The following is a 12,285-nucleotide window of genomic DNA, read 5'->3' as shown; positions in this document are numbered from 1 at the left end:
GCTATCATCATCATGAAGGTGCACTGAGATGATACCTGTCTCATGGAAGATCCTCGCTCGTCCCCATTTTATTTATTCACATCAACCCTATCTGCTGACAACAAGCAACATTCTTAATCTAACATTCTTAATCTAACAATATTGTCATTTTTCATCTTGATAAGAGCTCATTAATGTTTGGGTAATGATCAAGAGCCTTTGACATCTCTTTGGTGAAAATATGGTTCCCACCATGTCTTCTTCTAATGAAACAAGAATCATTAGATTATTGAGTTTGTCACTGATAGCCAATTATGCAACAAATTCAATATTTTAGTCCTACCATCATCATGAAGGTGAACTAAGATGACACCTATCTCATGAAAGATCCTCACTCATCCCCATTTTATTTATTCACATCGACCCTATCTACTAACAACAAGCAACATTCTTAATCTAACAATATTGTCATTTTTCATCTTGATAAGAGCTCATTAATGTTTGAGCAATGGTCGAGAGCCTTTGATATCTCTTTGGTAAAAATATGGTTCCCACCATTCCAATTTGGCACTCAATAGCTAATGGCACAATGAAGAAAAGTGCTACTTTTTTTACCTTGAACATTACATAGTTATGCCATGTGTCTCTTTCAAATGTTGCATGGTGATACCATGTCTTCTTCTAACGAAACTAGAATCATTGGATTGTTGAGTTTGTCATTGATAGCCAATTATGCAACAAATTCAACCTTTTAATGCTACCATCGTCATGAAGGTGCACTAAGATGACACCCGTCTCATGAAAGATCCTCGCTCATCCCTTTTTTATTTATTCACATCGACCCTATCTGCTGACAATTTTAACAAGCAACATTCTTAATCTAACAATCTTTGCATTTTATTTTATGTGTCATGGTGACATGTAGATCACCTTCACTAAGCCTATCTATTGAATATTGACCTATATACTCTTAGCCAATAGTGCAACATTCATGAATGTATCATTTTTCACTTTTTATTTGTTGTGCTATGATGACACACGAAGAGTCCTTGAAAATACCCATAGCTTTATATGTCAAGGATGAAAAGCTCCATAAAACATCCGACTAAGATATTTAGCCAATGTTGCAACATTTTAAACTTGTTAAGATTCACAAGGTATGGAGCTGCAAAACAGTGACACATGTAACATTTCTATTGTTACAAATGGCTGACATATGACACATTTACTCAAAATTTATAGGTTGAACCTTGTGGAAAAAAAACTTGCACTAACAGATTGCTACTCGATTCAAATGAAGGAAAAAAAATAGATTGAAACATTATAGTTGGTCTTAAGAAGACAAAACTAGAGATCACTGGATATATTGTTGGTTGGTAGAGAGACTAGTGTGGAGGTTATTTCCTTTCCAATGAAGCTATATTTTGATCTATCTTCCTATGCTTTCAAAACACTCTTGATGAAAAAAATTCCTTGAATCTTCATAGTATCCTGGTATCCTAAATGGTTGGAAAATTCATTTAGCACATAGGGCAATGCCTTTTCTAAGGATTGATAGGAAACACAAACTTCTAGAGTTGCAGGACATGCCACAAATCCAAGTCACATGGTCAAAATCATGTTTTCCTTCATTATTAACCTAAAGAAGATATCTAAGGATTTTTTCAACGCGAAGGAAAGAAAATTTGGACTTGGCACCTAATGAAAAAAGTGCATGGCAACTAACACCTTATAATTTTTTTGGAACTTATATTAGGATTAAGGTGCTCTCAACCTTGTAAATCTTATGCAATTAAGTACTCTAATATTGTTTGTAAATTATTCACAAGGGGTGAGAGTTTCACCAATGGCAGTAAAAAATATTGTATTGGACTAGTAATTATTTATTTACTAGCAACGATAAGTTAATTATTTAAATGCAGTGGTTACTATTCACATTTACCATGAGGTTGACCACAAATAAATATGGGGTGCTAGGAATCTATTATTAATGTATGACATGTATAAGAGCATCTATTATTCTTGGTGTTTTACAATTGTAAGAGAATATGCTAATATTAGATGGTGCATTTTATGACAATTTATGACATGTAAGAGCATCTTATGATAGTTTCCATAAAGTTGTAAGTGCAATAACGGTGCTTTTTTTGAACTTGTAAGAGGGAATCTCAATGGTGGGTCGTATGGATTTTTACCGTGGTTTTTTTGGAAGCTTGTTTTGGTCCATGGTAATGTTCTATAGTGGTATTTTGGGCCTCCATAAGCCTATATATTGAGGGCTTGAGATGGAGACATTATGGGAGATCATTTTATACACAAGTGTTGTTAGACTGAAGGGTGAAGAGGAGAAAGAAGGAAGGGTCGTATGTAATCTCTATTTCATGAAGATAATACAAGCATTGGCCTCTCTTCTTGGTGGATTTTTTTCCCAAAAGGGTTTCTCCATGTAAATCTTGTGTTATGAGATGTTCTTCTTGTGTTGCTGATTTATACTTGTCATTGATGCTATCTTATGGTGAAATAATGTTCATTTTTGTGATGTTTTATGTTCATTTAAGATAGATCTATTAAGCATGTTAAAGTGATGGTTTTTGACATAACAAAGAAGATGGATATCTCCATGGTTTTCTGTATTAAGACAACTTAATTTTTAGATTTATATACAGTCATGGATTTTCATTGTGTATAGTCTAAGCATTGAATCTCATCAATATTTTTATTGGATTAGAGATTTCCAACAATTTCTAGCAATTTTCCCAACACTTACTAGCCATTGAAAGAGGTTTAGTAATCTAATAACTGAGGTTTTTATCCACCATCAATTATAGCTTTCCATATAATGAAGGGTAAGGCTTGAAAAGTGAAAGGTATACCTAAAAAATGGAACACTTTTCAATGATTGATTCTTTTAGTCAAATTGGTTAAGCCACTAAGATCAAGGAAAAAAGGGACGAGTCTTTTTCTATTGAATGCTTGAAATAGAAGCTTGACAAAAGACATCTAGGCACTAGAGAGCTTAATTGACAATACTATTTTACTCAATAATAGCCAAGAAAGAATTATTGACAAAGTGACCATTAAGTAATTACTATGATAAATTTGGAAGATATATCCCCTTGAACAAGGATTGAGAGATCACATTGGGCAGGAGATAGATATATCCATTAGAAATAAGAACATAAAGAGTTGAAGATAAATTATAACCTTGATGGATGGACCTATGAAGATAAAAAGATGTAGATTGCTGGTCAATGATCATGATGTAGATAGAGGCATCTATGAATAACATATTCACATGTTTTTCATGAAATGGATCCTAAAGCTAACACTTGAAGTATGGAAATGCTACACAACCATTCAATGTGATTATAGGCCTATATAAAGTCAAGCTTGAGGAGTATGGTAGATTGATGGGAGAAATAGGCCCATTTTGGGTCTTCTCAAACAATATTATATTATCCTTAATGTAAATCTAGATTTAATAAATCTCGTGTATTTAGGATGAATGAGTTGGGGGAACATGGAGTAGAGCTTGAAAGCCAAAGCTTTTGCAATGGTCTTGCAGGGAATGTTCAACAGAGTAATCAATCTCTACTTGCAAATATCCTTAGTGTCACTATCTTTAGCTATGAATTGAACATTTTTTTGTTAATTAACTTTCCTAGAAATTTGGAGTGAAAAGCTTTAATATAAAACTTGTGGAGGTCATTGCCAACAATATCCCAAAGCGACTTGTAAAATTCAAAGGGAGCCCATTGAGCTTGAGATCTTTATCATTTCTCATTATGAAAACAACTTCCTTCAAATATACTAAGGTGAGAAGTTGTTCAAACACAATACACTAAAAATTAAAAACCTAGCAAGAGACCATTAAGACATTGTTGTAAGACAATAATTCACTTTGACATATAATCTTGAGCCACAAAGACCCTATTCATAGTGCCAATCCACAGGGGCTTCACTAGTTAGGCAATATTATATCACGTGTATTCCTATTGGGGGGTTTAATATCCCCAAAATGAGGGTGAAATATATTGCCTATCGGTGAAAAGGTTTAATATCCCAAAAATGAGGGTGCAATATATTGCCTATTAGTGAAAATAGGGGGTTTTTTTATTCCTGCTATGAAAAAATACAATATTTGGTGAAAATAGGGGGGCTTTTAATTCTGGTTGTGTATTGGGAGGGGGTGACAAAAAAGGAGTTTAGGGCAATAATTTTTGAAAATAGGAGGACTCTTTAGTATACCATGAACGTGCGTGCTATAACCCAGGTTCACTAATTGAAGCCCCCATGTGTCAATCATCATTTACCTATAATGAATAAAATAATTATACTAAATAGAATAATAAATAGCTATGCACTCTACTAAATAAAATTATATAAATATAATGCTTAAGATAGCTATATGATTAAATTTCTGATAAATAATTTATTATATATTTAATATTTTTAAATTTTAGAAAAATAAAATACAAACTAAATAAAACAACCAATAAAATTTCAAATTTAAGTAGAAATAAAATGATATAAAAATTTTAAATATTTTTTAGTACATTATATAATTAGATTTTATGTATTTCATTAATAAAATAAAAATAGTATATTTTTAAATAACAACACAACAAAATAAAATATAGAATAGTAAAAATAGTAATTGAATAAATTATTAAAAAATGTTGTGTAATTTCAAGTATTTTTTTAGCCCAATGAAATGATTTTTAAATAATGCTTCCATTACGTTTCAATTATTTTTTCCATACTTAATAAAGTAAACAATGTAAATCAAATAAACTATTTCTTAGTATTATAATATAACTCTTTAATAAATTAATAGATATACTCATATATGTGTCAAAGTATATAAAGATCAAATTCTAATAAAAATAATATAACTTTTAAATAAATAAAATAATAAATATGTTCATATATGTGTATGGAATATATAAAAATTAATTAGAATTGTATCTATTAATATTTGAAACATTGACTTATTTTTGTAATTTTTCTTCAATAAAATAGAAAATTCGATGAATCTTGATTAGTTAAATATCTTTAATATTAAAGTTTGTTATTAATAATTTAGTTAAAGTAACATATCTCTCTTTAAAAAAATATATGTCAAAATATCAATGAAAAGTGTCTCTTTTTGAAGATATTAAGTTTGTTATTAATAATTTAGTTAAAGTAACATATCTCTCTTTAAAAAAATATATGTCAAAATATCAATGAAAAGTGTCTCTTTTTAAAGATATTAAGTTTGTTATTAATAATTTAGTTAAAGTAACATATCTCTCTTTAAAAAAATATATGTCAAAATATCAATGAAAAGTGTCTCTTTCTAATTAGATTTTTGATTCAAGTGGATTGGGCACCTAGATTTATCTCTCCACATCTCTTTAAAGACTTTTAAGAAAAATGTATACTAATTTCTTAACATCACATTTAAATATAATTAACATTGGACGACTCACCTTGCAACTAAAAAGATTATTCTTATGGCTAGAAAGAAAGAAAGAAAGATTTTTTTTTATTGTTCACGATGTGGGGCAGGAGGCACTATGCTACAAACGTGACATACATAACTTATCCCAAATGAAATTTGAACTTATGACCTCTCTTTTATAAACTAACCCTCCATCCCTCTCCTTAAAATAAATAAATAAATCTACATTTCTAAATTAATAAAATTTTCACCTAACTTGTAATTTAAAAAAACATTTTATTTCATACGTAACTAAAGAACAACAAAAAGATAATATATCATATTTCAAATTCCCAAGGTTTACCCTTCACACCGTGGGCCCAACTGGTGGCTCAAGGTTGTAAGGCACAATCGTCTACGTCTGTAAATTATCCACTTTGTGAGTAGGCACAGGATAAGCATAATCCTGCCCTGACAGGACGCCACGTCCCCGACTCAAAATTTTAAACCTATATATACACACACATGACATGTCCCCAATTCGACGTGTTTATTTCAATTCTGATTAAGATATTTACATATATCGGCAATGGAGTGTATGATGAGCTTACAGAGTGCTGTCACTCAAAAGGCCTGGTTGGCTGGCTTTAAGCATTCTAAAGGTTTCAGGTTCGGATCGCCTTGCAGAAATGCGTTTCGGGAACTGAATGTTTCTTTGAAGGCTGAGTCGGGTGTGGCGGCAGAATCTATTACTACCCAACGGAAAAAGAGGCCACAGAATAAGGACGGTGAATTCTATGTCGGTACGTTCTCATCAGCTGAACCGTCAAATGGTTGTGTCTGTTTTGACTGGTTAAATACTGAAATTAAAGCTCAGGACATGCTACTTCAAACAAGGAGTTCTGAGCATTTCCCCATCAAGTAACCCATCTACAAAAGTAGAGATTTTGTTTTAAAATATGAAAGAATTACCATGATTTTAAAAAGTTTGTGGCGCACTGAACAATTGATGGGAGTTTTACAGCTGGTTTAGAGTAGGAGGGCTGTTTGAAGCTTCTGTCGGTTGTTATTAATCATTTCATAATCAATATTTAACGGTTTATTTGTTTTGAACTTATGGTTTCTTGAAAACACTTTTCTGAGTGTGATTTATTTCACCTATTTTATTTTTATATTGGGTATAATTGTTATGTAAAGTGATGTGCATGATTTCTCAGACACGAGGTGCATAGAGTGCGGTGCATGCTGCTGGATGGCTCAGGTATGGGATCTTTTAATATTTATCCTTTGTCAATTTGTCAAGCGATTTTTTTTGTAATTATTAATTGTAAGTGGGTTTACAGTTATAAATTCTTTGGACAGAGCACGTTTAAAAGGATTGATGAACAATGTGCAGTCTATGATCAGCCCAGCTGTGCAGAAGAAAGACTTGAGGCTCTCCAGGTGAGATTAATGAAAATAAAAAGAGTTCTATGATTCTGTCTTTCCTTGTATATTTTGCCCAGTAAGAGTAAAGCCATTGGCAATGGACGCTCTTGGGCATGTGGGAATTGACCTGTTTGCGGGGTAATTTTAGTGTCTGAATACCCAAATTTTAAAATAGCAAGTAGCCTAAATTTTCCCTATTTTCATATCAATTTCCAACAGATAACACCATAATATACTTAACTGCAACAGATTTTGTGCATTTGAACCCATTATTGTTTTTGGGTGTTGGATATACCAACTAGGGTATTTTGGCTTGTGTAATGCATGGTGACATGAATTGAGAAATTAATAAATGTGCTCTAGCCCTAGGTTGAAATGGCGTCCACTGAATGCAAGAAATTGGGTTTTGCATTTGTTTAGACTCACCCCATTGAGCATTTTAAGAAACAGGCTTTATCTTTGTCTGTAGCATGCTTGAGATAAAGTGATGATTAGAATGTTTGAGCTAAGGTGATGATTAGAATGTTTGAGCTAAAGTGATGATCAGAATGGCACTGATGTATAAGGGTTTATGATTTTTTATGCTTGTGTATAATTCCTGACATACGAATGCAAACGAACTTTTCTTGCAGGCTATGATATCTTGTCCTACAGCATCTATACATTCAAAGAGTCCTGCCGCTGACATTTTACAAGCACAAATGTCACTCCCTCTTCCAATAAACAAGAAGACTCTTCCTGTAATAATTCGTTTCATCCTCTCTTTGTTTACATCCTTATGGTCTTCATTAAAAATGTATTACAAATTACTTTATCTGCCTTGCGACATTCTTGTATAATTGAGTTTCGTATGTAAAAGAAAATAATGAAATCTGATTAAGATGTGATACAATCCTTTGGTTCATGCATGGTGTGGATTCCATGTTGACTACTCTACGTTCAACAGTTTTCAATGTGGACAGGGCGTTTATCATTGTGGATATCATTCCATTAAATCAAATGGTGCAACACCATACCTTATTGTCCATCCAAAGGGAAACATTCTTGTTGGCAGGTATTTACTCTGTACTTTAAAGCCCTGGAAGGGATCCTTGGATGTTTCTTTGTATTTAAGATGGGAAACAAATCTAAGAAGTTTCTCTCAAACTAATAGTATCTATTAATTGAAGGGTCTATGTCTATATGTAATACAATTTAGATTTCTTTTTAAGGATTTTGATTAAAGAAAAACACTCTTGTAAGTTCTCTAGATTGGCATTTTAAATTTCCCCAAATGCAAGACTACTCTGTTACTTGCTTGAGTTCAGAGATAATAAATATATCATGGCAATAATTTTGCAGCCCTAGATATTCAGAATGCCTTGCATATTATATCGAACACCTTGGAGGGGCTCGCTACATGTTTCTGACTCGTGGGTAAGTCTTGAAGTGTGGAATTATTTGTCCATGTTATCAGTTTTCTTGTTGAAATCCCAATTTTGAAGCCCATTGTGATTCTTATTTGGTAATTTTTTGGCGTAGTGATGGTGCAGCAGACCATGCTAGATGGGCAAAACGTCTCCGGTGTGATCGCATAATGCACATTTATGAGGTGATATATCATATATTAACTCTTTGGCTGTTGTGATGAATATATTATCTTACAACTGCTGTTATATACTCAAAAGTGCATTTATCCTTACCTGCTGAATTTGATTTGAGATCAAGCTTTATGGAATTTTAATTGCTCACTCCTTATGGGCTGTTCTGTTATTTTTAACCCGGTGAAATTATTGATATTTCCACCTTATTCTGTGATAATCACTTTCTTCCGGCTATTAAGATTCTTACAATGTTTTGGACCATTGGATTTTCCATTATTTCTTTTCTTTTGGGGGGTTTGGGGTAGGGCCAGGGGCAAGTGGATGTTGGGGGAGCAGATGGAGGGAGAATGAGGACGAGAAGCTTTCTTTTTCTTTTTCTTTTAAACTTATAATCTGACAACAAAATTGGTGTCATTCAATTGCCGGGAATTTCTTATTTGTCCACAAAAACTTAGAGAGTCGGCTATATAGGATGCATCATCTGTTACTAATTCCCATGTTGCTTGTAAGAATTAACTTCTGTGAACATATATTCAGATTCCCTATGTTTACCATTCAAACCTAACACTACCTCACAGAAAACTAATAATTGACACTCAACTGTAAAAACCTAGGTTTGATACTCGTAGATAGGTGCTACTTATATTGTTTTGCAAGCATGGCGATGGCCTTTGTTGTGATGTTTGAATACCTTACTCGACCCTTTGGGTCCCCTTATTGCATGTCATCCTGTGTTCCCATTTAATCCTAGGTCCCGTAGTGCAGAGATTTCACAAAGGCTTAAAGCTGAATAAATGGGTAAAAAGAAAGAAAGAAAGACCAGACAAGAATTCCACCGACAAAGTGAAGCAACACCTTGAAAGGATGGACCCTAAGGAAAAAATAATCATCATATGGTTAATAGAGAACATAAACAAAAGATAACTGAGCTAGGGTTTGGTTCAAGAAGATAGGGTTTAGGTTTGATGTGTGAAGGATCTTTGGCATTACAAAGCAGTGAGTCTCAAAAAAAGATAGCAAAATGTCATGCTTTGTAATTGAAGTAAATATAATATAAAATGTTAAATAAAGGATTAAGCCCTAGGTACTTAGAATGCAATCTAAACTATCTTTTCCTTTTTCATTTTGATTTGCAAAGTATAAGAGATAGAGAAGAATGGCCTTTACAAATTTACAAATAGGGATTTGTTTTTTTCTACGAATTTCCCTTTTACCAGGAACAACTATTGAACATATTCATGCAGATTCTGTGTATTTAGTGTTCAAAGTTAGCACCACTGAACAGTAGAGATAACTACTCACTGGCACACATCCATATAAACATGAGTATGTTAGCAGCTGATCGGTGCTGCTTAAATAATATTTTTCAAGCATGATTATGAGTTATGTTGCACTATCCAGCCCCTTATACCTTTAGGTTCTACCTTTGGAGTCAAAGCTCGAGAAACATCATGTCCCCTTGGTCCTGGTAGCTTTCAATAGGTATTTGATAAATCAGTCTCCTAGGCCTTCCCCTGAGTATATATTCATCATTTAGCAAATGAAAACCTGAAATCTGTATATATAAGAGAGTCATATTAATTTGCATGGTTTTGGGCACTTGTATATATAAGAGAGTCATATTATACTTTCAATCTGCAAGAATGATTAAAACATTTATTTCTGAGAAGGAAATGATTCTACTGCCACTAGGAAGGAAGCAATGATCCCATTTAGTTGTAATCATTAGAGAAATATCGAATTCTGATTCCCATTGTAGTTCAAGTCGCAACCTGAAATTTTTCTTTTCCTATAGAAACATATTTCTGATTTTTGGAATTAACAGACATTTTGGGATTGGAGCTCTTGTCAAACAAATGCATGCACTCTTGTAAATTATCTGCTATGACTCTTTGTTAACTGTGGATCTACGAGAGACTTCTATGGTAGCAGAAATTTTAAGATTCAGAATATTTCTTCAGTTTTCAGAAAGAATTTTATTTCTGTAAAAAAGACATTATTGTTTATGTGGCAGGTAGGCATGTCTACAGCTGATATTGAGTTGATGTTAGAAGGCCAAGGTCCATGGAGTATTTTTTCAGACTTTGACATTATTTTCACACCAGGACATTCAAAGGTGAGGGGCTAGCATATGGAAACTTAGTGAAGACTACCTGCAAAATGGATTAGCACATTTTGTGCTCACACATAACATTATGATAATACAAGCTGTTACATTTAGAAATGAAGATTAATCAAAATTTCCCCAAGTCGATCAATATGAATCCATATGAGACTGATTGTGTCTTTTTTGTGTTCGTCTTCAGGGTTCTGTTTCACTGTTTTATAAGCCACTGAAAGCATTATTCACTGGTGACCTCCTGATAGTTTCAACTGACAGCAAATTGGACGTTTTAGAGGAGTGTAACAGTCTTGCAGGTGCGAAAAATCACCAGCTTATTCATAATTTTTAACAGACAAATAGTGCATGTTTAGGGAAAATCACTTGTTTTCACCTCAATTCCTTCTAATGGGTTCTAACTTGGTGCAGCCAAACAACAACTTGATTGCATCCGACATCTTCTAGACTTGGACTTTCAATGGATTTTACCAGGTTTGCATTTACTTGATCCCTGTTTCAAAAAATATGTCATAATCTAGCAGTGCAAACAGATTGCTGCAGCCGGTGCCACTTATCCAATTAATTCTAGTATTCACTTTGTATCCACAGGACACGGCAGGAGAATTGAATTCAAAGATTCAAAACAAAAAAATTATGCTCTAGAAAAGCTTCTTGCAAGAGAGAATGTTATCCATCAACTCGTTTAGAAACCTTGTCTCTCAGGTTTCTTCAGGTTGCCATGCAATTTTTCCATAAAATTTTCACAGTTGTACAGTGTACAGTATTCAGAAGATCCAGTTGACGACTTTCTGATTTTAAGTCAAAATTTGTACATCAAGCTGTAAATAACAATGCTAATGCATTTAGAATATGTAATAACTAACAAGTTTCTGGGTCAAAACTTTGTCAACGTATATGGTCTGGCACAGATAGTACTATTTGTTACTCAATGAACCTGTACAATGTAGTATCACCATTCTATTAATTGAGATCATAATTTACACAAGTATCCGTTTGTAAATTATCTTGTTCTTTGCTAAATATCCGTATCGTCACATTGAGAATGCAGTATAACGAATATATTATATATGTTTTTTTTATATACATTTTAGGTTTGTAAATGTTACTTTAGACTTTGGTGAACTATGCGTTGATTCAATTGAGACGATGGAATGATGTATGACAAAATTAACTTAGTGTATAACATAAGGGGAAAGGATCCAGTAATTGAGCGCGTTCTAATTTTTGTGATAGAAGTTGTTGATTTAATGTTCAACTTTTGTACAACATTGCACCAATAGTTGTATGATAAGTACCTAAGGAATACTCATGCAGTTCAATTTTACAATTAATTCAACCAATCAGCATTTAGAATTAAAATTTTTGAGCAAAATATCTATAATGCATATTTATTTTATATTTTATATATCTATAAAAATGTCATTTTTCTTTATTTTTATTGGCTCATATTGAAAACAGTAGATAAAAAATTCTTTCTTTTTTGATATAAAAAATATATTTGTCTCTTCATTAATAATAATAAAAAAATAAATTAATTACTATTAAATCACTGTCATATTTTATATGACCAAAAACATGTGTCACTTACATTAAAAAATTATTTCTTTCTCTTGACTATGCTACGGTAGCCTAAGAGCAAGTTCTGCACTGCAATAAATGGATTAGCTTTCACACATTTGTAAGGTTGCAGGAATAGTTATTAGCCGATAGGTAGGCCGGAATCTTTCTTGGCATTTAACATTTTTCGT

The 12,285-nt window shown here is 32.7% G+C and overlaps 1 protein-coding gene across 2 annotated transcripts; it reads left to right on the top strand.

The window, feature by feature from the left end:
- The first annotated feature begins 5,932 nt into the window (after window positions 1-5,932).
- Window positions 5,933-11,522, top strand: LOC131041248 (uncharacterized). Of its 2 annotated transcripts, none has more exons than XM_057974271.2 (11): window positions 5,933-6,207; window positions 6,622-6,665; window positions 6,767-6,847; window positions 7,465-7,572; window positions 7,795-7,886; window positions 8,174-8,248; window positions 8,354-8,423; window positions 10,430-10,531; window positions 10,722-10,833; window positions 10,946-11,008; window positions 11,126-11,522. In XM_057974271.2, exons 1-11 carry the CDS (start codon window positions 5,994-5,996, stop codon window positions 11,221-11,223), a joined length of 1,059 nt encoding a protein of 352 aa, XP_057830254.1. In that variant the 5' UTR covers window positions 5,933-5,993; the 3' UTR covers window positions 11,224-11,522. The 2 variants fall into 2 exon arrangements, with proteins under 2 accessions (XP_057830254.1, XP_057830255.1); XM_057974272.2 differs by having other exon boundaries at window positions 6,088-6,207; window positions 6,602-6,665.
- Window positions 11,523-12,285: the final 763 nt, after the last annotated feature.

The sequence above is a fragment of the Cryptomeria japonica genome, chromosome 6, assembly GCF_030272615.1.
Source record: "Cryptomeria japonica chromosome 6, Sugi_1.0, whole genome shotgun sequence".
In the NCBI taxonomy this organism is placed as follows: Eukaryota; Viridiplantae; Streptophyta; class Pinopsida; order Cupressales; family Cupressaceae; genus Cryptomeria; species Cryptomeria japonica.
This window is presented reverse-complemented; position numbering and strand designations above follow the sequence as displayed.

Coding starts and splice junctions, on each gene's coding strand:
- LOC131041248 (XM_057974271.2), top strand. CDS start 5,994: ATGGAGTGTATGATGAGCTTACAGAGTGCTGTCACTCAAAAGGCCTGG. Junction 6,208..6,621: donor GGACGGTGAATTCTATGTCG/GTACGTTCTCAT, acceptor ATGATTTCTCAG/ACACGAGGTGCATAGAGTGC. Junction 7,573..7,794: donor TAAACAAGAAGACTCTTCCT/GTAATAATTCGT, acceptor CAATGTGGACAG/GGCGTTTATCATTGTGGATA.